Consider the following 27,848-nt stretch of genomic DNA (forward strand, 5'->3'; position numbering starts at 1 on the left):
GGCTGTCTGACACCCCTTTCTTAGGCTTTGCTCTCTCAACACCCCTCTCCAGACCAGTGCCGTCCACACACCCAGGAACAACTCACCCAGAGCGTTGTAAGCAGGCAGCACCTTGAACGTGATGTTCTGCGATCTTGTGGACAGCTGGAAGGTGAGCCCACTGGGGGACTTCTGGACCTCCATTTTGGCTGGCATCTTCCTGGTGAACTGACACTCTGTCAGACACAGCCAGAGCTTGGTGAGGATTTCATCTCGTTTTTTTTCCTGATCCTGGAACTGTTCAAAGTCACTGACAAAGATGACAATCGTCCCATCGGAGTTGCCCCTCAACATGGTTTCCCTGCCATAGGAGCCGCCCTGCCAGTGACAGAGACACAGATGTGAGACTCTGGACCCTCCGGGGCCGCCGGATGCCCCAGCAGGCCTCAGTATTTCTCAAATCCAGCCAAAGCCACGAGTGTCACTAGAGTCTTAACATGGAGTGGCAGGTGTCCTTTTGTCCGCCCAAAGACCCGAACAAGGATGCCCGCCGCAGCACCTCTCACACGAGCCTCGGCGGGAGGCAGCTCAAGCGGAGGTCAGCAGGAGGAGGGACAAAGGCAGGGTCCTCGCACCCTGGGACACTACCCAGCGTCGAACCCACACGCTCACACGACAACGTACATTTCCTAAACAGGATGCGGTCCAAGAAGCCATGCAGTAAAGCTACACTGGGCAGGATTTCCTTTATATCCAGTAACCAGCCTGTCTGGTTTTTCCAGGACATTCCCGGTCTCAGCACAGAAAACCCCTCAGTCCCGGGCAGACCAGCACGGTGGGTCACCCCACAATTACGCAAAGTTAAAACAACAAACAAACAAACAAACAAACAGCAAAATGAAACTAGGCTGTCAGAAGTCCGGAGAGTGGTTAGGGGAGGACTAGGGGTCCCGGGGACTGGATGGAGGGTCCTGGGGCTCTTGGGGCTGGGAACGTTTCCTTTCTCCAACTGGGCGTAGGTGACACAGGTGTGTTGTTTGTGGCAATCCATCGGGCTATACACTTAGATCTGTGCCCCTTTCCTATGTTTTATTTTCGTTAGGAAAAACTGAACCATACTGAGATGCGGTGGTTCAGGGCGCGTGCAACCAAGCAGACTATTTGGGCTGAAAGCCTAGCTCTGCCTCCAGCTACTAAGTCACTTCCTTGTGCCTCAGTTTCCTCATCGGGGCCAAGGCCAAGGCATGCAAGGTATCCGGGCGTCTTTACTGCCAGGGCTGCTGCGCACGCATGAGACAGATGCCAGGAGGCACGGTGTGTGCGGAGAAATGGGGCTCCGGGGCTGGCGGACCCCTAAGTCCCTACCCTACAGTCCTGGCACTTTCCCCAGCACCTTTTCCTCCCCCTCAAGCCCCAGATCTTCAGTCTCAGCCCTGGGATTTGTACCCCCAGCACCAAACATTTCTACTTGATAAGACCCACCCCTTCCTGCCATTGAGAAACCACAGAGCCATCTTGGGGTAGTTTCACTGCCATCTCCCAGCCTCAGTTACTGCTCCGTGACATGGGGAGGTCAGAAACGATGACACAGAGGAATCACAGCTCATTTACCAAGGACTAACTATGCCCCAGGCCCCATACTAAGAACATTATATGCTTAATCCTCATTACAGTCTGAATTTATTCTTCCTCTCCTGTTTTTCAGACTCAGAGACTGAAGCACAGAGAGGTTAAGCAACCTGCCCTGGGGCGCACAGCAGTCAAGGCAGAGCGCTCCTACTCCTGGGCTCTATCACCTCCCTCGAGGGTGGGGAGGGCAAGTGGATGTCTTGGTCACCCAAAGCCGGTCACCCGGAAGGCACTCAGCACCACGTCACTCCTCCTTCCGATGGCCACGGAACCTCAGGGTCCCGGCAGCCCAGACCCCCAGCCTTCCACTCACTTTGACCACACTTATCGTGGGGGGCATCTGCTCCGTTTCCTGCAGGATGGCACAGATGGCGTCCACCGTGTCATGGATCTGTCTCTGGCACTCTTCATAGGGCCTCAGGGAGTTCTCAATCAGCTCATCCAGCTTCTTAGGCTGCACGGAGTACAGATGCGACCCCCAGATGCCCATTGCTCCCGCTGGCGGCCGTGGTGTCGGGGGATGGAAGCGAGAGGAGAAGGAGCCACTCCCTTGCCTGCAGACAGGAAACCAAAACTCACAATTGAGAACCAGGAAACTGCAAATGACCGGGGCGAGAGTCTAGAAACCGAAACTCACAGAATGCTCCCAGCTGACTTCCTTGTTGAGATTTCTGCCCACCCCCGCAGGGTGGGCGGCCGGTGGTCAGCTCCTCCCCGGGCCTCCTTTCTTTCGTTTTTTGTTTGTTTGTTTGTTTGTTTTGTTTTGTTTTTTGATTTTATCTATGAAAAAGAGCCAGTGAGCAAGAGAGAGCATGAGCAGAGGGGAGAGGGAGAAGCAGGCTCTCTGCGGAGCAGGGAGCCTGATATGGGACTCGATCCCAGCACCCTGGGATCATGACTTGAGCCGAAGGCAGATGCTTAACCAACTGAGCCACCCAGGTGCCTCATCCCTTGTCCTTTTGCTTAAACAGACTCTGGAGCCCCCTTAGGGTGGCTTGATCTATGCTAGCATGTCCTTGAGCATATTGTCTGCTCTATTTGTGCCTCAACTTGCCCATCTGTGAAATGGCATAACAACGGTTCACCTTAGAACTATTGTTCTAATCGTTGTAGGGTTCACCTTAAAATGGGGAGGAGGCACTTGGCAAATGCTATTTAAGAAGTTGTTAATCAAATCAGCTTTTGCGGGGGACTGAGGTCATCTCCCGGGGCTCTCTCCCTTCTCCGTTCGTTAAAAAACAAAATTCAGTGGCATAAATTTGAAGGTCTAATTGGCTTCATTAAGTGCTTCATAAATGGGGCAGCATCCGATCTAGAAAGTAGAAAGAGCTCTAGAGGTTGTTGCATGATGGTTTTCATCGGGAGGAGGGCAGGGCAAGAAGCTGGTAACAGGAAAAGAGAGGACAGTTCAGACCCCTTTTGGGGGCCCAGGGACTGGGCTGGTCGCGTGTTGTTTATCCTGCAGATGACATCCCTAGTGTTCCTGGGGAGATCTCGGCTGACCCTTCAAAGGTCACATTCCAGGCATAGGTTAAAACTGCAATTAAGGGGGCGCCTGGGTGGTTCAGTGGTTGAGCATCTGCCTTCGGCTCAGGTCATGATCCCAGGGTCCTGGGATCGAGTCCAAGGCCTGGGAAGTCTGAGTCCATGAGAGCAGCGAGGAGAAAGGGATCCAGAGAGGGGGGGACTGGTTTGCTTAGGGACACACAGAAAGGCAAAGTCTGAGCCGGACGCAGGTTCTAATTCTGCCACTGGGTGATGTGGGACTCAAAGGCAGAAGGAAATGTAGATAAAATGAAACACCTTCGAATCTGCAGCCTGACAAGCTCTTGAGGAGGCGGGCGGAGTATGGAGTTCCTCTGGGAAACTCCCAACTGGCTCAATGCTAGTGCTTTGCTAGAGGGAAATGCACCTGAGCTTGACATCGGCAAGGCCTCCAGGATGCTGAGTCTTCTTCAGCATATGAAATCCTCCGGGGGACCCTGGGCTGGCTCAGTCGGTTAGGCAGCTGCCTTGGTCTCAGGTTGTGATCTCAGAGTCCTGGGATGGAGCCCAGCATCGGGTTCCCAGCTCAAAGGGAGAGCCTGCTTCTCCCTCTCCCTCTGCCGCTCCCCCTGCTTGGGCTCTCTCACTCTCTCTCTCTTTCAAATTAAAAAAAAAAATCTTTTAAAAGAAAGAAAGAAAGAAAATTGGTTTGGAACTTGCCTTAGTTTTACTTTCCTGAACCCCAAAGAATATAGTCAGTCACCCTTCACAATCCCAGGGCAGCCCCTCTTCCTGCCCAGAGGTCCTGTCCCCATGCTTTAATAAAACCACCTTTTTTTGCACCAACGATGTCACAAGAATCCTTTCTTGGTTGTTGGCTTCGGACCCCACCAAACACACCAACATCTCACAGCTACATCCCTGGGCACATAGAGGTCCCAGACTGGTCAGCAGGTGAGAGCGTCATCCCTGGACACATAGAGGTCCAGGACTGGTCAGCTTGCTTGTGGATACTTGTGGGGTCTCAGCACATGCTTGCCTGGCCCAGGAAGGGTGGGACATGGGCCTAGGGTTGCACAGGCCAAAGGGGAGTCAGATGTGCAAGTCCATTCAGAGCTCTATGAAAAATGAAAACCCCCAGATGGCTCCCACTGGCTTTATCCGTCTAGCAATAAAAAATAATGCAGAAGGCAAAAATTCCCTGAGATGTGGGAAAAACAGGGCCCTTCTCTGCTGTGATGATTAATTTTGTGTGTCAGCTTGGCTGGGCCATGGCACCCAGATATTTAGTCAAACCTTATTCTAGATCCTTCTGTGAAGGTTTTTTTGTGTGTGTGTGTTTTCTTTTCCCCATAAGATTAACATTTTAATCAGTAGACTTTGCATAAAGCAGAAGACTTTTCATAACATGGGTGGGCCTCGTCCAATCAGTTGAAGGCCTTCATAGATAAAAGACTGCCCTCTCCTGGGGAAGAAGAAAATTCACCACCAGGTGGCCTTCAGACTCAAGCTGCAACAACAACTTCTCTCTGGGTCTCCAGCCTCCCCCCGATGGAATTTGGACTTGCTAGCGTTCACGACAGCCAGAGCCATTTCCTGAATTGAATCTCCACACTGCACTGGTCCTGTTTCTCTAGAGAATCTTAACTACCACACCCACCCTGCAAGTGCCTCTCCTTGTCCTTAGGACTGTTCATGCCACATCTAGAGGTAGGCTGGTCAGGGATCAGCACGCCCCTTTTCTAGAGGAGGACAGGAAGGCGGGCAGAGTGAGATGGGAAATCCCACAGCTCGTAGGTTGTCTGGTTAGGCTCTCACTCCGCAGGACCTGATTCCAAAGTCCAAGCTTTATTATTATTTTTTAAAAATTTTATTTTGAAATAATTTGAAACCCTGAGAAAATGTGCAAGATGCGTATAAAGAAATCCCTTATGCCCTTCCCCCACAATATTCAGCACATCGGTTCCTCATTCTCTCCACATGGACATCTTACCGGTATCACACAGTCTGGTTTGAGTGCGTGTTGCAGATATTGTGCCCGGTTTTTCCTATTTTCTTAAATATTTTATTTATTTATTTGAGAAAGAGAACGAGAGACAGAGCACAAGCTGGGGGGAGAAGCAGAGGGAGAAGCAGACCCAGACTTGGGGCTCGATCCCAGGACCCTGGGATCATGACCTGAGCCGAAGGCAGATGTTCAACCAAGTGAGCCACCCAGGCGTCCCATCTCTCTCTTTTTTAAAATAGACTTTGTATTTTTATGTATTTATTTTTAAAGATTTTGTTTATTTGACACAGAGAGAGAGAGAGAGAGAGGGCACAAATAGGCAGAGAGGCAGGCAGAGAGGGAGAAGCAGGCTCCCTGCGAGCAGAGAGCCCGATGTGGGGCTCGATCCCAGGACCCTGAGATCATGACCTGAGCCGAAGGCAGAGGCTTTAACCCACTGAGCCACTGAGGCGCCCCTAGACTTTGTATTTCAAAATAAAGTTAAGCAGAAGGCCCAGAGATTTTCTAGAGACCCACTGCCCCCCTACACACAACTTCCACCACTATCAACACCCCCCCACCTCAACTGGAATGTTTGTTTGAACCAATGAACCTATGTTTACATGTCAGTATTGCCCAGACCTAGTTCCTCTTAAATATTTCAATATGTATTCCCTAAACATATGGATATCTTGTTACATAAACACAGAGCAGTGATGTGATTTAGAATTTTAAGACTGATACGATGTTATCCTTTCTCATAGCACGTATAAAGAATAGATCCTTATATTCAAATTTTAATAGTTATTCTAGTACTGATCTTCACATCCTCCTCCGCCCGCCGTCCTCACCGCACTCCAGGATCGCACGGAGTTGTCATGGGTCCCAGACGGGACTCCTGGGAAGCGCTGGGGAAGGGACGGTGTCATTTGAGGGGAAAGTTCCCTGTGTCCTAATTATCTGTCTTTGAAGTATCTTGATGGTGCACATTGAGTAGCTCCCTGGTTTGTGACCCATTTAGTCTGCTCCTAGGGATGCCCTATTTTACAACCAGCTCTTTAACTCTCCGGGGCTCAGGGCCTGCTGGCTGCCCCCTCAGCCCTACCTCTCACAGGAGGATTGTGTCCACTTGATGGGTCAGTATTGTCTCGTGGCTGATGTCAGTTCAAGGTCCCCCCATCCCCAGCGCTATTTGGGGGACCGTGACGATATCTTCTATGGAGGGGGCCCCTCGAGCTTCCTACTGAGGCCGGCTCTGCTCACTGGCCCATTCCTCCTGGCCTCGGTGAAGGTGTCTTCTCTGCTTTTCCATGGGTGATGATTTTGTGGCTCTTCTGGCCTCTGTGACATACCCAGCCCCCGCATGCCCACCTCGCTGACCTTTGAGCCCCATCACCCCCATCCTTCAGGCAATATTGTCACTGAGCTCTCACCCAGCTCTGCTTTTATTCACCTTTTCCATTTTTCTAGAAGCTTTGCTAGCAGCGAGCTTGCCCCTTCTCCTGGGCTCCTGGCCAGGGTATGAAGTCCTCAGTTCCACGTGGGACTTCCAAATCAATAAACTCTTCCTCATCCGGTCTTACACAGGGGGCTCCCTTGGTCAGTGGACCCTGGGGTCCACTCCGACTCACACCCACCTGGCTTTTCTTGGTAGGCGCTGGCTGGGTTTTCCGGCTGTTTGGGGTACAGGTCCATCCGTCCCTTATTCAGCTCAGCATCCCTGGCTGGGCTGTTCTGGGACTTCACCCCAGTTCTAGGACCACTGGGTAGGAGGGGACATGGGTGCAGTTCACAGGGCAGGGGGATGATTTATAGAAGAGGGGCATCTGCAGGGTCTTCTTGTAAGGCGGGAGGTGCTAGCTTTTAACGGGAGGGGAGAAGCTCTGAGGGTTCAGAGGAATCTGGGGAGTCCAGATGTTCAGGGTCTCCAGCCGTTATGTCTCCGGGCTGCGTGTCAAGATTCCCATTCTTTCCCAAGCAGGATCCTGACCTTAGTTAGCAGACCCGATTACCCGCTAGGGGGCGCTATCATCAAAACGACAGCCAATAGCAGGTGTTGGGGGAAGATATGGAGAAGCCCCCTCACTGCTGGAGGGGTGGTGAGTGGCACAGAGCCAGGGGACTCATTAGGGTGGGTCGTCACCGTTAAGCCTGGAGTTATCATACAAGCCAGCGATTCCACTCCTGGCTAGATACACCCAAGAGAAAAATACATGTTTGCGTAAAATCCCATGTCAACATTCATAAAGGCCAAAACGTGGAAACAGTCCAAACGCCCACCAGGGACGACTGGGTAAACCGGGCGTGGTCTCTCCCCCAGTGGAATATCGTCCAGTAGCAATAAGGGGGAACCAGGGACGTAGAAGCTCCCACACCACGCGGACGGACCTTGAGCATGTGCTGCTAAGTGAAAGAAGCCGGACACAAAAGGACAAATGCCGTGTCATTTCATTTGTAGGAAGTGTCGATAATAGAGTCAGGAAGCAGATGAGTGGGTGGCCAGGGATTGGTGGGGAGGGGCCACGGGAATGCCCAGTGAGTTCTGATGGATTTCAGGTTTCCCTTGGGGCTGGTGAGAATGTTCTGGAATCAGGATAGCGGATGCCCCTTGTGACATGGCTCACCTGGTGAGTATCCTAAATGCGAACTTTGGGACTATCACCAAACCGCTGTGCTGTTCCCTTTATAAATCAAGATTCACCGTGTGTGAATTACAGGTCAAGGATGATTTTTTAAAAAATTAATTAAGAATTAAGAATTAAATTAAAAAATTAAGAATTAAATTAAAACATTAAAAAATAAACCTGACACTTTCTTTGGAGTCTTGCTTTGTGCACGTGCTGCCCTTCTGGACCGGGTCCTCATTCTCCCCCACTCTCCAGCCGCAGGAGATGGAGCCTCTGTGAGCTACCGGGGAGGCCCCCTGGCTCTGCGGGGCTCACAATGGCTGATTGATCAAATTTAGCTTTTCGTTGTTTTTTATCCCCTAAGTCTTCCTAGTAAGGTGTTGTTGTTGTTTTTTTTTTTTTAGATTTTTATTTTTATTTATTTGACAGAAATTACAAGTAGGCAGAGAGGCAGTCAGAGAGAGGAGGAAGCAGGCTCACTGCTGAGCAGAGAGCCCGGCTCGATCCCAGGACCCTGGGATCATGACCTGAGCCAAAGGCAGAGGCTTTAACCCACTGAGCCACCCAGGCGCCCCAAGGTGTTTGTTTTTTTTTTAATTAATATATAATGTATTATTTGCTTCAGGGGTACAGGTCTGTGAATCATCAGTCTTACACAGTTCATAGCACTCACCATAGCACATAACCTCCCCAAGATTTTATTTATTTATTTGAGAGAGACAGAAACAGAGAACACGAGCAAGAGGAGCTGCAGAGGAAGAGGGAGAAGGGGAGAAGCAGACTCCTGGGTGAGAAGACAGCCCGATGCGGGGCTCGATCCCAGGACCCCAAGATCATGACCTGAGCCGAAGGCAGACGCTTAACCGACTGAGACACCCAGGTGTCCCCTCCCCCAGTAAGTTTTAATACTGCCTGGGTTACTCTCTCCTCAGAGCTCTTTTTTCCTGCATTATCTGAACTTTCCTTGCACGTGTATGTTTCCTTGAGACCTTTAGTTCCAGAGAAAAGTGCTTGTGGGCATTTTTGGGAGTATCTCTAGGATCATTAAATGTAGAAATCAAGTTGGTACTGATATCCATCTAAGGTTATGGCTAAGCCCTCGAAAGTCATGGTGGGGTCACTATGTCAATATCAGGGTGCTCATTGTCAAAGACCAAGGAGCTAAAGTAGAATAAATCCCCGCAGGGATTAGCCCAGCTCAGGTGACGGACAGGTTCTCCTTACCTCCTGCCTACTGGGGCTACCTCAATTCCCACCATCTCACAACTCCCCTCATTCAAGAGCCATTTTGTTGGGGGTGGGGAGAGCTAGAGTTCATGCCATGAAGATGGGAATTACCCAACTGAGACCCGTCACTGGTTCCACCCAGGACGAGCAAGGTCAAGGCCAGGTCCTCACCTGCTGGTGCATGCTTGGCAGAGCAGGTGTCTGCGGCCCACAAGCATCAGTCTTGAGCTCTGGGGACTGGCCAACCACAAAGGTGTGACTTGGGGTCCTGAGAGTCCCACCCCCAGATATGCAGTCAGGGAGGTGAGTCTGAGACTTTATTGGCATCTTGTGCCCTCAAACCAGATGGGGGTACACAGGAGGTGCTGGTGGGCTTGGCCTCTGAGACTTCCCTATAGTACCACGGGCAGCAGAGGAACTGCTCTTGGGCACGGTCTCCCTCCCAGAGAGCAGATCTGACGTACTCTGTTAGAGCATGCCCAGGCACAGGCCATGGGGAGTCAGGCTCGCTGAGACCCGTGGGGGGGTACGCAGGGGATGCGTTGGGGCTCCTTCCCTTCTGTCTCCTCCTGCTCCTCCCCCTGGGATGGACCACCACCTGCTCACCTGCTCACTCACCCAACAGACATTCACAGTGCATCTGCTGGGGCTGCCATCCCTGACTCGGGCTGTCGGCACTGGGCATCTGCTCCTCCCTGTGCTACAGTGGGTGGGAGACGCAAGCCCTCTCCAGTCTGCCCCATTGTCCGAGTTCTGGCTGTAATCTAGACAGTTCTGATGGAGGTGGACCGGAGGCATCGTCCTGCCATGCTGGGGGCCAGCAAGCCCTGAGCGATGCCTGTGACCGCTAGAGTCCACGTTCTGGGTCCGGCCCCCCGCTTTGTGGATGTGAGTGTCAGCGGCCGCAGTGGCCTCCTGACCTCTGTTTCAACGACGTTGGTCTAATCTTGACGCCAACAGTCTGGTCGCGGTCCCCGCTCTCTGCTCCTCCAGACCACCCAGAGATTTAGATGGAAGCCCTTTCTGCTTACGATTCTTGGGCTGTCTTGTTTTCCGTGCTGAGCTGTGACTAAGAGGGACACTGTTGCTGGCCCAGGGGTCAGGAGTGCCCCTTGCACGGACCCGGTGCCTTTGCTCAGAGATCACAGAGAAGCAGGCTGAGCACTGTCATTGGTGCACTGGTTCACGTCCAGACTCTGGGGAAGGAGAATCCCACTGGTGATGCTCCCGCAGGCCAGGAGAGAAGACAAGAGCCCAGTAAAAATTCAGGATGGCAAACAGGGCATGGTCTCGGGATGCGCACGCGGGGAATGAGTGCAGCAGGAAGGGGCAAGAAAATCAGGCTCTGGCGAAAAGGCAGTCAAGCATCCCTTGAGAGGGGCTGCATGGTACACGTGCCCCACTCCGTGTGTGACAGATAAAACTAGCCCACATAGCATGCTCTCCTGCCAGCGGCTGAGCTCAGAGAGCAACTCAGGAGCTTAGTCATACACAGCAGGCCCATGAGCACGTTCTTCCTGCTTCTAGGCCAGACATTGCTAATCAATCACAGCATCACGCCGTGACTTTGCTGTGTCCATGGCAGACATCACTAGTTGATTAGGTCACTCTTCCCAGGTATGTATCCGTTCTCCAGAATCCTCCAGGACACAGGGTTCCAGGCAGCCACTAGCAAGGGACTGTGGCTGACAAAAGGCATGAAGACTGTCCTCTCTGTGAGAAGCTGTTGGGCTGGGGAAGAAGGAGAGGCCACTGGCAGGACAGGGAGGGGTTTCAGCAGCAGACATGAGCTGGTGTGGACAGGCACAGAAGTTGGGAAGGAGGAGGACACTCTTAGCGGGGGCTGTGTGGGATGCAACCATCGCTGTCCGAGAGCAGAGGCATGGCAGGGAGGCTGGGAACCCAGGCTGCTGCCAGCCCACTGACCCACAGGTATCAGGTGGGTAGGCTGCACAGAGCAGGAGGAGAGCACGGAGTGGGGAGGCTGGACGGAGAGGCTGGATTAGCCTCTCTCTCTCTCTCTCTCACACACACACACACATCTGGTAGGTGTCCCTGAGTTTCCTCATGCCAAGGGCTGGTGTCCTTCCATCCATCTGGTACAAACATGGACTCTGGCCTTCACACAGCAGCCTGGGGGAAGGTGGCAGAAGAAGCTGGTTAGCCCTAACCTTCTGGGTGAAGCCGAGACCACAGGGACAGCCATCGTACAGGGCAGGGGGTGCACGTGGGGCCACGGCGAGGCCTGCCCCTCTGCCTGGAGTCCTGGCCCTCCCTGAGCACGCTGCCCCCAGTGAAGCCTGTCCCTGCTGCTCCACTGCTCTCCTACCTTCACTGGCCATGGCCGGATGGGGGTGCCGTCCCTGCTCATGCAGCACAGGGCAGATATGCAGGCAGCGGCTTCCTCGGCCAGCAGGTCCCAGCGGGCATTGTGGCTGAGATTGCCTGTCGGGTCAGCCGGATCCAGGATGATGGGCCTGCAATTGCCATTAGGGTCAGGCTTATTCCTGGTGGCATCCGGGTGTCTCCTGAGAGATTGGTTGGACTAGTCTCCTCCCTCAGCCAGCACTCTGCACTCTGCACGGGCCACTTCTCCCATCTGCATCCAGGGCAGACATCACTAATCGATCACTGTGTTCATCTGGGCCACACCCTGGCAGCAGGTAGTTGGCATCTGTAACTGATCATGGCACCGGTCCTATTACCCCCCCTTCCTACATCTGTGGCAGATGACACCACCTCAGAGTCTTTTTCAGCACACCATGCTAAGTTACCCACGGGCTGGAGGTGTGAAAGCATCTCTGCTCTCTCTGCACTATTTGAGAGGAAGGCAAAATCGCAAAGAATAAGGCATGCCTACATGACCTGGTGGGTTCCCAGGTAGGGCTCCCAGATTTAACAAATACAAGCTGAGGGTGCCCAGTTAAATTTGAGTTTTGGATAAACATAAGTCTATCCCCAATGCTGCATGGGATATACTTATCCTAAAAAGTGATTCCTTGTTTATCTGAAATTCGTACTTGACTTGGAGCCTTGTATTTCATCTGGCAACCCTATTTACGGGGGACGAGGAAACGGACTGCCTGTCTCCCAGGCGCTAAGGGGATCCCTGTTAGAAAGGAGCTCAGTCTTAGGAAGAGGATTTTACTCTCCCTGCTCTGTGCCCTCCGGATGTGGGAGAATGAGCTACCCCATCTCTGAGACCCTGTGATGGGGAGGGAGGACCAGAACCTGGGCTGTCGAAGCTGCCGGTTCAGGAAGTCTCTGACAGTTTTGTCCTTGTCGTTGTAGTTGACGGTCCAGTAGACACAGAGTTGGTGGTACTGGCTGACCAGCTCTAGGACAGTGCGGAAGCCCTGGGCCATGTTGAACTGGGGGTCCCGACCGCCCTGCTCCCAGGCATACACCGTCAGGAGCTCCAGCCCATGCTGGGGGGGCAGGGAGCCTCTCCCCTTGGGCATCTTGTTGCACTGGGGGAAAAGGGGAAAGAGGATGTGTTGGTTCACATTGGCAACGAAGAGGAGCAGGAGGGACCCTTCCAGAGCTGGCAAGCCCAGCTTGGAGTAACGCCACGTGTCAGAGGCCTGGCTGTGCATTATCCCTTCAAGTCCTGTGACGTAGTAGTGACACCAGCCCAATTTTCCAGATAAGCTAACTAAGGTCCCCCGGGCTGGGGAGTACCGCTCCTTCTGCTCCACCAATCCAGGGTTCTGGCCCCTGCCCCCACCCAGGACCTCGATGGGAAGGTTGGTGGGGGGTGGGGTCCTCGCGCCACACCTGCCGGTACCAGTATTTCACCAGTCGGATCAGACTCTTGAGCTTGGTGGGCCGAGAGATGATAAAGTTCCGCTGCAGCTCCGTGAAGCAGGTGGAGAACTCGCCCGCGTGGTTGTAGCTGTGGATGAGGTCGACGTAGACTTGAGACGGGGGCCTGTAGCCGGGGACCAGCTGGCCTGGAGAAAGGGAGGAGGCCACCATCCGCTCATTCCCCAGAGTCCTGCTGGGGCCAACTGAGCAAGGACGTCCAGGACCTCCTACTTGGGCATCTCCCTAACGGCTGGGCTGGGACCCTCTGGGGGGCGGCGGGGAGTCCCAGGGTGATTTTAGTTGGAGCACAGACATGGCATGACCCAGCATTAAAATATCTTATTTTCCTTTCTGTCCCCTTTCAACCCTTCCATTTAGCTATCATAAAGAGAGTCTTGGCTGGGAGCTAACACATCCCTAAGGGCTCTTGGATGCTTGTTCATGCGTCTCTAACTAAGGGAGAGCCTCGGTCTTAGAGCTTCTGGTAGGACCGCATGCAGCGAGATGACAGTCACCCCCTGGTTTCATTGCCCTTAAGGACATTCCTTGACATTCAAACTCCTGCTTTCTAGAGAACCGTGTAGCTTTGAATGCTTTTCTGGATGAATCCCTTCCTTGTCACTTGCTTTCCCAACCTCGGGAACCAAATACATTCAGATACAGGGGACGTCCTCCTGCAAACTCGCCGAGGCAAACTCAGAACTGAACCGATACTAAGAGGTCTGTGTCTGTTTTGTTCAGGGCTTTATCCTCGGTGCCTGGAGAATGCTGGGCACATACTCGCCACATTTAGAGAACTCATGGATCCTACGGGGCCATGGCAGGTGGAGGAGACGGTGCACAGGTATGTAAAGACGGGATGCAGGGCGTCACCCCGATACCTGCATCATCAGGTGAAGGAAGAGCTTGGTGCCCGAGGCAGGGAAGTCCCTCACTCAAGGTCAAGCACCATGTCGGTGCAACTGCTGACTCTAGAATCTAGCCCAGAGCCACCATGAGGCCACCTAACACTGTTGCGTGAATTCGAGAAAGGTGTCCTTTTCTCCAGACACTCTGCAGGAGGGTGATGATAAACATGCCTATGTATAAGGCCTATGCTGTGAGCAGGTGTGCTCTGGTTGTGCAATGCACCACCCCGAATACCATCCCTGGCAGCCCAGCCTCCGTTTTTCCCCTTCTCAAGACTATGCCTGGGTACCTCACCTAAGGCGTCAAAGGCTGGCAGCACATCAAAGTCCACACTCTGATCCAGCATCGTCTGGGACGTCAAGGAGAAGCTCAGCACGCGGGGATTCTCCCACTTGGGGATCTCGAACTTCACCTCGAACTGCATCTCCTGCTGACATGCCTCCAGCTGGGCTCGGATCTCTGAGATGACCTCAGTCCGCTTGGTGCCCTGCTCGGTGAACTGGCTGAAGCAGTTGAGGAATACCACTAGATCCGCATCCGAGCGGCCTCGCAGAGCCGTGCCTTTGGCTAAAGAGCCACCCTGGGGAGGACACAGAGGTGGCCTGACCCTGAAGGGCTCCTGCTAGAGCCTGTGGGTCAGAAACTTGCTGTGTGACCTCGGACAAGTCACCTAACCTCTCTGTTTTACCTCTTTCATATGGGGTTAATATGCAGTATGATTATGAGGAAAAGAAAAGTGTAAGGCAGAAGTTTAAACCTTTCAACAAATGTAAACTTTCTCATCCCATCAAGTTTGGGGGCTGGGAGATATTTGAGTGTTTTTTTTTTTTCTTTTTTCTTTTTGGCCTGTGGCTCGCAAGCCTATCTGCATCAGGAGAGGTTTTTTTTTGTTTTTGTTTGTTTGTTTGTTTGTTTGTTTGTTTGTTTTTTAAAACGACTGATGTCTGGCTCCTATGCCCTGGAGACTGTGATTTCATTGGCCTGGGAGGGAGACTGGGTATCAGTATAATTTTTTAAGTGGCTCTAAGTGAGACCATGGTGGACAACCAGTGAACCAGGTTATCATCTTCAAGTATTATGGACGAGAAAGATAAGGATCAGAGAGGGGAAGGTATTTGCCTGACGTCACAAAGCAAATCACCAAGGACTTTTCATTGACTGACTCCATGCTGACCATCTTCTGGAGCTGACCTGGGTCTCACTTGTAACTTCAGTTGTGGGCTGAGGTTGTATCTGATATAGTGGATAATGTGACTTCTTAACACAGAGCATCCCTTCTGTCTTCTGGGATCACCATCCCGGTTTTCTCTGGGGAATCACTCCTCCCCCACATTCAGGTCCATGTGGAGAGGACTCCATCATATGAGCCAGGCTTGGCCAGTCAGAGCAGGTCTCCCTGGCCCCATGGATTAGTTTGGGGATGGGTATAAATCCCAGTCAGGCCAATGAGACTCAATTCCAAGACTTCTATTTGAACTTTAAGAAAATAGAATTCCCTTTTCTGGAAGTTTAGAGATGCCAAGGACCATCATATGGAAAGGGCCTGTCCAAAACAGAAGATGGCAGAGCCAAGAGCTGGGATGAAAAGCTGAGTCCTGATGACCCTGCATGGGCTTCTAGATCGAACTGTACCTGATAGCAGCTCCACTCCAGGGCTTTCCATTTGCATCAGCTAATATATATTTTTTTGTTCCTCCTTTTGAGTTAGTTGTCACGAGCAACCAAAAGAGATGTGCTGGACATGTCTGGGTCCTTTCTCTGCCATCCACCCCCAACCACATTCTGGTTTCTCTTCTAGGCTTGGCCTTGTGCTGATTGTCGTAAGGATGATAGAACTGAGTCAGGCCAGGCCCTGGTCTAGGAAAGATCACCAGCCTGCAGGACCCTCCTTGCCCACAGCTCTCTGGGGACTTACCTTGACCACCTTGAGCACTTTGATGGCAGAATTCCGGAAGCAGTTTTCCCTCAGGAATGAGCAGATGGCATCGACAGCCTTGTTCACCTGAGCCAAGAACTGGCGGTTCGGCTGGAGAAATTCACTGATGTACTTGTCAAGGTCCCCAGCTGGGGTTTGGTAAAGGAGAGCAGGCTATGGAAAGAATCCGGGTAGGGCCAGCTTGAGGCAGGATTCCCTGTGACTGTCCTGGCCCTAACTCTTGATATCCTAAGCGGATGAGACTCGCACTATCTCCCGTAACCTTTTACTTTCTCAGCTGGTTGGTAGGTCTCTGTGGTAGCATCTGCAGGACCTGAGTTCAAGTTCTGGATCCACCACCAACACACAGCCTTGGTGTCCCCACTTTATTTATTTATTTTTAAAGATTTTATTTATTTATTTGACAGGGAGAGATCACAAGTAAGCAGAGAGGCAGGCGGGGGCGCGGAGTAGGCTCCCTGCTGAGCAGAGATTCTCATTGCGGGGCTCGATCTCAGGACGCTGAGATCATAACCTGAGCCAAAGGCAGAGGCTTAACCCACTGAGCCGCCCAGTCACCTGGTCTCCCCACTTTAAATGGGGGTAAGAACAAGGCCCATGCCTCATGGGTTGAATTGAGTATTAGGCACTGGTTATGAGCTTCTGCTGAACAACAGCAAATGCGATAAACTCACGTCCCTTTGGGAGCTGGCTATCATCTTAAGTGGGGTTCCCTAGAAGCAGAGCCCGTGATGGGGATTCCTGTGTGCATGGATTAACTGGGGGTAGTTTCTGCAGGAGAAGGGCGAAGAGGGAAGTAGAAGAGGGCCAGGGAAGGAGCTAAGTAAGGCTCCAGCTGGAGAAAGCTTCTGTTGATCCCCCGGGGAACACTGGACTAAGAATTATAGAGCTGGCCTCACCTTCAAACAAGGGTGGGCCTTTTGTATCCCATGTCACTCACGCATTGGCTGGGGCCAAACCACCTATGTCTCAGTGGCAAGGCATCATCAGTGACCTCTCCCAGCCGCTGGGGATGTGTGTCCCAGCTGGGAAAGGGCAATCTGGGAAGGGGGGGCCCAACACCATCCGCCACTCCAGGGACTCCCCTCTTACCATCACATCCCAGGGCTGCACAGACGTCCCTTTTCCACTCCTAAAGAAAACCCGTGTCTCCAGAGCTGCTGCTTCCTGGGCCAACAGCTCCCAGCTGCCCTGGCCCACATTCCAGGTGGGGTCAGCAGGATCCAGGACCAGGGGCCTGGGGGCAGAGTGGGCGGGCGGGCAGGTGGGGAAGGTGGGAATCAGTGAAGGAGCAGGGAGGTGGGAGAGACTGAGGGAGGGTGTGGGAGCTGGGGAGAAGAGTGTCAGGACCTTAGGGCTGGCCCAGTCTCTCTTAAGCACGGTAGTAGGGTTCCTGCCTGGCCACCTCGGTCAGGAAGGTGCTGGGTGGTCCCTTAATCAGAAATGGTATTTTATAGTGTTAATGAAACTGGCCTTGGCTGCTTTGTCCATGTCCTTATGTCCATGCTTCCTCAGGAAAGAGTTCGGAAGGAAGCACAGTGACAAGTGGGGCTGGGGCACCCAGGTCCCACCCTGGACCCCCTCCTGGACACAATGACTCCAGGGCGACAATGGCGGAGGTGAAGGATGATGGACGGAAGGCAGTGGGGGGGTGGGTCTGCACCTCTTTTTCTGAAGCTGGCCAAGAAGGTGTGTTCTGATAGCCGGGTCCTCAAAGCTATAGTTGACCGTCCAGTAGACACAGAGCTGCTGGTGCTGCTGGACAAGTCCTAGGACGGTCTTTAGGCCTTCGGCCGTTTTGAAAGAATCTTTCCCGCAGCCTTGCTCCCAGGCGAAGATGGTCAGGAGCTCCAGGGCATAGACTGGGGGCAGAGAGGCAAGGGCTGGCTGCTGTCCTTTGTTCTGAGCTGCCACCTATGTCACCCAAAGCCAATCAAAGAATGAGTGGACATGAGCATCTTACTATGTGCTAAGCATGGCCCCAGGGACTTGGAGAGGGAGGGGTAAAACAAACAAAGCCACGTTAAAAATGGAACCCTTCTGATTTTACAGGTGGATAAATTGAGGTCTGGGGGTGGGGGAGTGACTTGTCCAAGGTCACATAGTGACCTAAGACTAAGAATCTCAGACTTGGTCTTTGCCTGGAGTCTCTCCCCAAAGGGTGTAAAGGCATAGGGGCTGCAATATCTTCAGCTTGAGATGCTAACATCTGTCACCATAGTGACGTAAGCAGCAGTGGATGCTGGTGTGTTTGTTGAATAAATAAAATTTATTTTATTTTTATTTTGTTGAATGAGCACATGACCGAGGGCTTTCAGAGAAGTGTTAGGTGGGGCCGCTCTGGAAGATGCTCAGGGGTTATTTAATACAACTTGCACAGAGGACAGTGATGGTGGAACAGCATAAGCTAGGGCTTGGGGGGAGGGAGGAAGGGAGAGCATAGCAATGGGAGGAGCGAGGAGAAACTGATCAGCTAGAGAGGGATGGTGAACCCAGACACAAGAAACAAGCACTGGGGGTCTGATGGAGAAAAGGCTTCCTCTTAGAGATGGGCTTCCGGTCTGGGCAGGAAGTGGAGGAGGTGGTTCTTCTACTGGGGATGGCCAATAAGAAGCGAAGGAAGGGAGATATCTGCCCAGGAGAGGATCTGATTGGCTGAAGCAGCTGCCATAACAGCAGCGGTTTCCCGAGTGGAGCAAGGGGGTCTGGCAGCTTCACCTGATGGTACCAGTGCTTCACCAGCAGGATCAGGTTCTTCACCTTGGCCGGGCGAGTGTTCACAAAGTTCCTCCGCAGCTCTGAGAAGCAGGCCGCATGCTCGCCGCCCTGGCAGCCACTGTTGAGGAGGGTCGAGTAGACCTGGGGCGCGGGTTTGACTTTGACGTTGGAATTGAGTGGCCCTGAGGGTGGGAGGTGCTGTGAGTCAGGATAGGTTCTGAGGCACAGGATGGAGACACGGGGCGGGGGGGTGGGGGGGATTTGGTGGCAGGGGATCCACAGCATGGGAGTTTGGAGGATGAGGAAGAGAGCCTGGAAGTTCTCAGGAGACTGAGACCAAAAGGAGGAGTCCCTTCCTTCCAAACCTAGGGCCTGGCTGAAGCAGGGCAGCAGTAGGAGCGATGCTTCTGGCTGGGTTGGGAGTGCCTAGAACCTCGCAGTTCTTCCCTCCCCGAGGTTTCCTCGGGCAGTGCTAGAATAACGCACGAACATACCTGTAATTAATCAGTGCCTTAGGGAAAGGAAACAAAGCTGGAAAAGTAGAAGGCAAAAGGTCCTGATGATTTAGCAGCGAGCGACAGCTAATATGTCTGGTGTGCCCGACACGCCAGACAGGCACCGGGCTGAAAGTTTCACGTGAGTTCCCCAGAGCCCCACCAAAACCCGATTGGGCAAGTAGTCTTCACCTCATTTCACAGGTGAGGACCCCAAGGCACAGAGTCACTCAGGACTCTTCCCAAAGTTACACAGCCAGCCAGTGATGGAGACAGGATGGGAACCTAAAGCGGGCCAGCTTCACAGTCTGCGCCTTTCCCTCCACAGCTTCCCGTGGGCCCGGCCTGGGAAAAGTAAGCACACTCCGTAATTTCCCAGGTTCCTGACACCGCCTACTTGCTGTGTGACTTTGGGGGAGTTACTGTCTGTCTCTGTGCTTCAGCGTCCCTCTTGGTGAAAAGGAAGCTAAGACAGTACAGGCCCCAGCAGTTTGTTTGGAGTGAGATAAAAATATCCAAGGTGCTTGGAATAGAGAAGCATTTAATAAGGAGTAGCTATTATGATTAATGTTTATGTACCAAGAGGGTGGGTGTCCAGATGGGGGAGAGTGTGGCTCTCTGCCAGGACCTCATAACTGGAGAAACTCAAGAGGGCTATCTGCAGGGGCATCATGGTTAATAATAATAATAGTGGAAAATGAGAAGGGGGGGAAGGGGAGGGGGGGGAGGGAGAGAAGGAGGGGGGAGGGGGAGGAGAAGAAGAAGAGAAGCAAGCCCTCATACAGCCCCACCATGTGCCCGGCACCGTCATCCCATACATGAACACACACAGTCTTTCCAAAACTCCACAAAATGGATAGCTAGGTCCCATTATTATTAACCCCATTTTACAGATGCGGGCACAGGGGCTCATTATTATATTACATCAGGCATGGGGATATTAGGAAGGGGAACGCAAAGATCACATTGATGCTTTTAAGATAAAAGACAAGACTTTGCAGAATTCTGGCCTTGTCCCCAGCCCCCTACGGCCCCCTACATGCGCCCTACGGGCGCATGCCTCTTTGCCTTCTCCTTTGGGGTATTTGCGGAAGAGTTGAGCAGCACAGTTCTAGGCAGTGGCTGAAGGAAAGTTGCTTAAGCAAGGGCCAAGCATCTGGACACCATGACCCAGGAGCAAATGGGCTTTTTTGGCCCAGACTCATTATGGGCAGTGAGGACACCAGAGCCCAGAGACGGTTTCCCAGGCCACACAGAAGGTCGGGGGCGGTGGGCGGGGGGTGGGGGGAACAGAGCCCAAACTGGAAGCTCTGTCTTACTCCTAATGATCACACCCCCAAGCCTAGAAAGGGCCAGGCACCCCTCACCCAGAGCGTCAAAGGCCGGCACCAAGCTGACATCCATCCAGTGTTTAAGGTCCAGGGATACCAGGCGGAACCGTAGGACCCCGGGCCTGTCCTGCCGAGGAAACTCGAAGCTCAGACCGTGGATGGGTTTCTGCCACCAGGATTGTAGCAAGGTCTGCAGCTCGCTGAGGATCTCTGCCTGGCGAACACGCTGATCCTCATAGCTCTTGAAGCAGGTGAGGAAGAGGACAAGTTCGGAATCACAGCCACCGCTCAGAGCTGTGCCCCGGCCTTCGGAGCCTCCCTACAAAGAAAGGGGAGACCGTGGGCACACAGCATTTGACGCCACGCAGAAAGGCACGTCGAGCACAGCCGGCCCTGGGTTTTTGAGAAAAGCCAACTTCATTTGTGAATCCTTCATTTCTAAATGTTGGCAACCGATGTCAACCGTAGTCATGAGTTCAAAATTTTTAAGTTTTTTTTAAAAATGAAAACCGTCGGTGAAACAAATTCTGTTTTACAGAACACATTTGTGACCTTTGCCTGGGATGTGGTCCGGAGCTATGATAGGACTCCCTGAATTTTCGGGACTTTTCTGACAGGTGTTTCTTCCTGTAAAGCTGTCCACCGAAGACTCCGGAAGGAAACACACACACGATCAGAATCTCCCCCCTGTCAAATGTCTGCCAAGCCATAATTTCACTTCCAAGCAATACCCCTGATGTGATTTCCTTGTGGTTACACAAGACAGGGAGGTTCGGTGGAGTGAGTTGAGTAACAGCCAGAAAAGACCAGAAAAGCCCTCCAGGGGCACCTCCCCCACCAAGCTGGGATCCCTCATTACCCCAATGGTATCCCAGTTCCTTTGTCGCCGGCTCCTCACATCACCGGCTGCCAACCAAGGGGTAACAGGGCAGAGCAAAGAGAAATATGGCAGACTGAGCTCTTTTGCATACGATCGTGTTGCGGAGGCTCCCTAATAAGCCTGGGAGAAAGGTATCACCATTGCTCTCACTTCACCAAGGAGGAAACGGGGAAACGAAAGTGCAGGGCAGGTCGCTTACCAACTCCCCGCCCAGAGTGCTTTGAACTCAGGAGGTCAACTCTGGGAGGTCTGAGGTCCCGCTCCAAGCCCACATTCTTCCTGTACCCCTCCCCCATAGGTTAACTCACTAAAAAATACTGTTTATTATGAACATTTTTAAACCTTCACAAAAGAAGAAAGGGTTGTAAAGAAGACCTTTGCCACATTAATTTGACCCCTCTTTTCTTCCTTATGCGATTTATTTATTTTTTTAATATGTTATTTATTTATTTGACAGAGATCACAAGTAGGCAGAGAGTCAGGCAGAGAGAGAGGAGGAAGCAGGTTTCCCACGGAGCAGACACCCCGATGCGGGACTCGATCCCAGGATCCTGGGATCATGACCCGAGCTGAAGGTAGAGGCTTAACCCACTGAACCACCCAGGCGCCCCTCTTATACGATTTAAAAAGAAATTTCTGCCACTGTGTCATTTCATCTTGAACATGGTGGTCCCCAATGGGGGGCTGGTGGTGACATATGTCCCAGGGGACATTTGGCAATGCCAAGAGACGTTTTTGGTGGTCCTAGCTGGAGCAGGGGAGCCCCTTCATGTTGGCCCTGGGGGAGGGGTGTCTTCTGACAGGATCCCAGAGGCCAGCCACACCTTCCTTGCTTTCTGGTCTACCTAGAAGTCCCCCGCTCATGTCGCACATCTTACCCCCGCCCTGGAATCAGCCATTCTTCCAAGGAGCCCCTTCCGCAGGGAGCAGCATCTCCAGACTGGAAAGGTAGCCCGTAGCCCTTACCTACTTCACCACGGCCTCCTTCAAAGCCTGGAAAGATCAGAAGGCCATAAGCTACTTTCAGCCACAAGAGCTGTTTCCAGATTTTCCAGGGAAGCGAAGGATGCCAAAGCTTTAGAGGTTCCTAAATTCTCGCTCCAAAGAACTTCTTCCTGTCCACCTCCAAGGCAGAAATCTACCTCCACATCTCACAGGCTTCGAGTCTCTCCTTCTCCTTTCCCTTCCCTACCTCCCAAGCCAAGCCTCAGCCCTAGGAAACCACCAGCTGCTCTGGGGTCATCTCCCTTCCCGGACAAGCTCCAAGTCCCCTCTACTCCAGCCAGCTTCGCCTGATGCAACCCTGGTGCCCCTGAGTTTGTGCTGAGGGTCTCGTGGGTGACGCCCGTCTCCTCCCTGAGTCTGTGGGCATCCTGAGGTGACAAAAAGTGGCCTGTGGCGGTGGCTCACCCACATCCAGTCCCAGTTTCTCAAGTCCTAAAACAGGGACAATAATCCCCACCTCACTGAATGTGAAGATTAAGCGAGATGACTCATTTAACGAGACGATTATTGTTATTGGGTAGTTTCTCAGTAAATTAGGCTATTATGGCTATTATAGCTGTTATAGAATACCTGTGATTCTGCACCCTTAGGATCCGGCTGTGGTGTGAGGACTGGAGTCTGTCTGGACCAGGTGAAGCACTGAGTGAGTCAATGAATTTTGGATTTTTTACAAGCGCCGAAACATGATTTCGTCTCTGTGCCTCGGTTTCCCATGTGTCAGGCGGGGTTAATTGTCCCTACCCGGCGGGGCTGTGATGTGCTGTCTATTTTCAGGGCACTTCCAACAGCGCTGGCGCATAGCGCGTGTGTTGTTTAAATCTCAAAGACATGAATGAAAAGAGCCATCCCTGTCCTCGAAGCCCAAGGTAATGCGCCAAGGATTGCTCCTGTTTCTAGGTGACACCCCTCAACCCTTCCCAAGGGTCCTACCTTGGCGATTTTCAGCACCCTCCAAGGCTGGGCAGCCGTGCGGCCCCCGCGCTCACGCAGGGAGGCTGCCAGGTCGCCCAGGGCGCGCCGCGCAGCCGCCAGGAACTCGGAGGACGGCAGCAGGTTGCGGGCCACCAGGCTGTCCAGCGCGGCGGCGGGGGTGTGGTACACGTCCATGGCCCGGCTCAGGTACCCTGGTGCGCCCCGGCTTCCCTCTCTCGCTCTGCGCGCTCCCCGGTGCCTGCAAACCCCAGGCCTCCTCGGCTCTGCGCGCAGAGGCCGGGGGTGGAGCAGCACGGTTGCCCCAGCCTGCCCACGCGTCCCTCCTTCCCAAGCTCACGGACATGCCACTCCCCTCCCGCTTTCAGTTTCATTTCTTTTCCGCAGCTCCGGACTTTGGCACACACTTCCGCCTTTCAGTCCCAGGCCTGGTTTCTTTTTCTCCGCCTCCGGGCTTCCAGCACTGGGCCCGCCTCCCCTGGACCCGCGCCCCCTGCCCCGCCCGGCCGCCAGCTCCGGTGAACAGCGCACGCCTGAACGAGACGCCTGAACCACGGACCCTGAGCATTTAAGAAACGTGCAGGATTCACGGGAGGACGTGGTCATACCTCCGGCTGAGCAGCCTGGAGGAGCCTGTTTCCTCAGAGATCCCCTGGCTGGCTGTCTGGCTGAAGGAAGCATTCCAAACATCCCCACTAACAAAGAAGACATGCAGAACAGGTGTCCCTCCTGCTTTTTGTCCACCCTCCCATTGAGTTCTCCCAACAATCAGGATGTAATTGTTATTCTTTTTTTTTTTTAAAGATTTTATTTATTTGACAGAAAGAGAGATCACAAGTAGGCAGAGAGGCAGGCAGAGAGAGAGGGGGAAGCAGGTTCCCCGCTGAGCAGAGAGCCCGATCCCAGGACCTTGAGATCATGACCTGAGCGGAAGGCAGAGGCTTAACCCACTGAGCCACCCAGGCGCCCCTGTAAGTGCTGTTCTTATCATACCCATTTGATGGAGGAGGAGGTTAAGGTACAGAGAATGGAAGCACCTCGGCCAAGGTCACATACATAGCTGGAAAGTTTTCAGACTGGACCCGAACCCAGCGCAAGTTATCAGTACTAGTAGCACTGCGTTCCTACAGGAGCCAACTCCTCCTAAATAATGTATACATTTAATGCAATTCCAAAATGTTTAGAATTCCTTTTTTTTTTTTTTAAACTTCAAGCGTATCATTCTGGAGTCCGTCTGTAAGAATTATTTTAAGGAGGAGAAAGGAGGAAGGAAGATCAGCTTAGAATGATACCTCACACAATACTACATTTTACGACATTATAAAGCTACAAGGAGAGTTAAGTCTCTTTGGGGACCTGCACAAAACGAGGCGGATAGAAAGCTGCGGAGCGGAGACCTGAATCTACCAGGTAGCTCATTGATGTTTCTGTCTTCACGCCTGTCTTCTCCCTTTCTGGTGGCTTGGCTGTTGCTCCTCTACCCAGTGGACCAGAACCTGAGCTCGTTCCCAGTCCATCTCCCCCTCCCTGTCACTCAAAACTTCACTAGTCCTCTGTCTCATCGTTCAGGGATATACTCTGATTCGGAGTGTATCTCCAGCAGCAATGAATGTTAATGAGGACTTCCTGAAGTCTGCCTTAACCTAAAGGAAACAGAGGATGAACTTCAAAGTTCATAGTGAACCAGAGGAAGAGGTGCCAGACTACCACTGTGTGCACCGGGTTTGTATTTTGGGGAGTGAGTGGCACATCCCTGGGAGGTATTCAAGTGTAGGAAGAAGATGTTTTTCTAGGTTTGATGTTGTGGAGGGGTGTTGGGGGGCTTCAAGCCAGGTGCCCTCAGCCATAGAGCCCTGGTTTCATGCTCTCCCATCCATTAGTCCTCTTCTTGATTCACAGGTCACTTTAGAAATCCCCCATGGGGGGGATGGTATCCTGTACACGCCCGCGAGATTCTACCCAAATGACAGCAAAGATATGTTAAAAGTATTGTGCGGCTCACTCAATGGATTAGAAATCAAGAAAGATCGCCGTCAAGGGACCAGAACATTTGAGGGATGTTGAGAAAGGAGAAAGCAGAGGGTCAAGATTTTGGATGAAGATGGTGGGCTGCTCACATCCACAAGCCTTCAACTACTGCCCTAGACTCCAGAAATCACAGGGAAGGGATGAAAAAAATGTACTTCTGTGCTGGACCCTGCGTGGAAGCACCCCTGGTGAGCAGAAGCTGTGAGACCCCTGACCCAGGGACAGGACGGAATGGAGGAGGAGAACTTAGGTCTGAAACACGGAAGGAAGGAAGCGCTTCTGCAGGTTGGGGAGGGCTCTGCGGAGCTGGAGGAAGGGAGGGACTCAACGGGGTGAGCAGGGAGGGCTTTGTGTGGGTGGTTGGGAGCGCTAACTCTGGTCTTCAAAGGTGAGATTACTTTAAAATTCCTCTTTTCTTGAGCTGGAGAACCTCAGCATCAATTCTGGACCTCCAGCTTCATACCACACGTTTCCTCCCTTTGCCAGCCCTTCTGGCTGCGCCCTCACCTCTGTGGACCAAAAGTTACTTTTCTCAGTTTCATTTCCTTGCCAGGAAGTGGGGTAAGACCTCTGAGAATGTAGAAATGTGTGACTGAGGCGCTGTGATTTTCATCTGATCACTTCCTTCCTCCTTACACACCTGCCCGTTTGTTTCTAAACCTCATGACTTTGTGTGCAGGAACCAGCAGCTCAGCATACCAGCGCCTAGAGCTTTCTATAAACCTGGGCCGGCTGGCTTTGCCAGAGCTTAGCAGGAGAGACATGCTTATCCAAAACGCTTTATTATTTTTGCGAGAAGATTGTGGTCATAGAATAATACAAGTTTATTGCACAAAATTGACAAAGTCAGGGGCGCCTGGGGGCTCAGTTGGTTAAGTGTCTACCTTCGGCTCAGGTCCTGATCTCAGGGGGGAGTCTGCTTCTCCCACTCTCTCTGCCCCTCCCCCAATTGTGCTCTCTTGCTCTCTCTCTCTTTCAAATAAATAACAAATAAAAATATTTAAGAAGACATTTAGGTCTTCCAGGAACCAAATGCTACAAAATATAATTAAAGAAAGCATATTGAGTACAGTAACATAGAAACAGATATGTAAGACAAATATGACAGAGGACACGAGATATGTACGCAATGAAAAATTATAATAGTTACAGTGTCATTAAAAAATCAGTGAAGAGAAACTCCAAGTTCATGGATGGCAGTCTCACTAGAACATCGATGTCATTCTTCCTAAACTTATTTATATGATTCCAATCCACTGCCTCCCCATATTTTGGGTGAAACTTCATATATTGAGTGAAAATTAACATAGAAATAGAGAGGGTCACGGGAGGCCAGGGCTTCCCCCCCATATAAGATTTATTTATTATTACATTTTAATAGTAACCATGATTTCCAGGAGACTCTCCCGTGGATTTACAAAGATTAATTGCTTTCACTGTTGGAAGCAGAATAATTGAGATAAGTGCATTTGGCTAGGAAAAGGGAAAAACATTTTGAGTTTAGATTCTAACAGCTGATTCCAATTTTGATTACTATTATTATTTTTAATTTCCGTGTATTTAACATACAGTCTTATATTAGTTTCAGGGGCACCAGACCGTGATTCAGTAATTCCGTACATTACTCAGGTAAGTGTGTTCCTAATCTCCTTTATCTATTTGACACCCCTCCCCAGTCCCCACCGCTGGCAACCACCTGTTTGGTCTCTATAGTTATGAGTCTGTTTTGGTTTGTCTCTTTTTTCCTTTGTTCGTTTATTTTGTTTCTTAAACTCCACATAGTAATGAAATCAATGGTATTAGTCTTTCTCCCACTGGCTTATTTCACTTAGCGTTATACTCTCTAGATCCAGCCATGTTGTGACGAACGACAAGATTTCAGGCTTGTTTATGGCTGAGTAATATTCCATTGTGTATATACACCATACCTTCTTTGTCCATTCTTCGATCGATGGGCACTTGGGCTGCGTCCATAATTTGCATGTTGTAAATAAGGCTGTAATACACATAGGGATGCATGTATCTTTTCGAATCAGTGTTTTTGTATTCTTTGGGTATAAACCTGGTGGTCTGGGTAACCCCATGAAGCCAATGTAGGATTAAATATGCAAGAGAAATTGAGGAGGAAGATGGGGGCCTCTGGGAAGTAGGCCTTTCAATCAAGGGTAGGCCTTGATTGATTGAGTCTGAGTCTGACTCTGAACAAAGGCAAGAAGTTAGAAAAGCTGACTTTGCAGTCTAGAGAAGGTCAGCAAGACCAGTGGGGAATCCTTTAGCCCCGTGACTTGTCAGAGGAGCCCCATGTCTCCCAGGAACAGGGCTGCCTTAGTGCCCCTGCCTCACTGAGCAGCTCATGTGTGGGGTGACTTGGCTGTCAGCGTGTGGATGGATTTGGAAGGGCAGCAGCTGAGACCCCCTCTCCTGGGAGCTCCCTGGGGTAGATGTCTTCTCGGGGTCGCCATAGTGGGGAACAAAGACACGTTAAGACCATGCAGCAGTGATCAAGGGCATGATGAGATCCCGAGCAAGGACTAGGGTTCAAGTTTAGGCTCTGTCTCTCGCTTGCCAGGTGACCCCAAGCAATTGCCCTGACCTCAGTGTGTTATTATAGCAACAAGAATAAAACCCAACTCACAGGGATGCTGGAGACTTAAAAGCAGGAGTAGGAAGATGGACAAGCCCAAGACTTGGTCAGCCACTCAAGGTGACCGGTGACCCAGGTGACAAGAGCATGCTTGGTCCTGGGGTGTTTTTTGTTTTGTTTTGTTTTGTTTTTAATATTTCGAGCCTTGTAAATGAAATGCTGGTTTTGGTACCAAGGATGAGACAGTGTGGCTATGTCTGATGGCCTTGTGTACTCTTGAATCCAGCGAGTC

General features: G+C 51.8%; 1 protein-coding gene across 1 annotated transcript in view; it reads right to left on the reverse strand.

The window, feature by feature from the left end:
- Positions 1 to 23,312, reverse strand: part of OAS2 (2'-5'-oligoadenylate synthetase 2) — a 40,379-nt gene extending 17,067 nt beyond the window's left edge. Inside the window, 12 exon segments of the mRNA XM_032309477.1 lie at positions 87 to 357; positions 1,922 to 2,227; positions 11,264 to 11,411; positions 12,166 to 12,404; positions 12,712 to 12,887; positions 13,945 to 14,230; positions 15,566 to 15,739; positions 16,679 to 16,823; positions 17,250 to 17,500; positions 18,305 to 18,486; positions 20,166 to 20,448; positions 22,945 to 23,312. Of these exon segments, the coding sequence (XP_032165368.1) occupies positions 87 to 357; positions 1,922 to 2,227; positions 11,264 to 11,411; positions 12,166 to 12,404; positions 12,712 to 12,887; positions 13,945 to 14,230; positions 15,566 to 15,739; positions 16,679 to 16,823; positions 17,250 to 17,500; positions 18,305 to 18,486; positions 20,166 to 20,448; positions 22,945 to 23,121 (2,638 nt within the window). The 5' untranslated portion in view covers positions 23,122 to 23,312.
- Positions 23,313 to 27,848: the final 4,536 nt, after the last annotated feature.

The sequence above is a fragment of the Mustela erminea genome, chromosome 13 (assembly GCF_009829155.1).
Source record: "Mustela erminea isolate mMusErm1 chromosome 13, mMusErm1.Pri, whole genome shotgun sequence".
In the NCBI taxonomy this organism is placed as follows: Eukaryota; Metazoa; Chordata; class Mammalia; order Carnivora; family Mustelidae; genus Mustela; species Mustela erminea.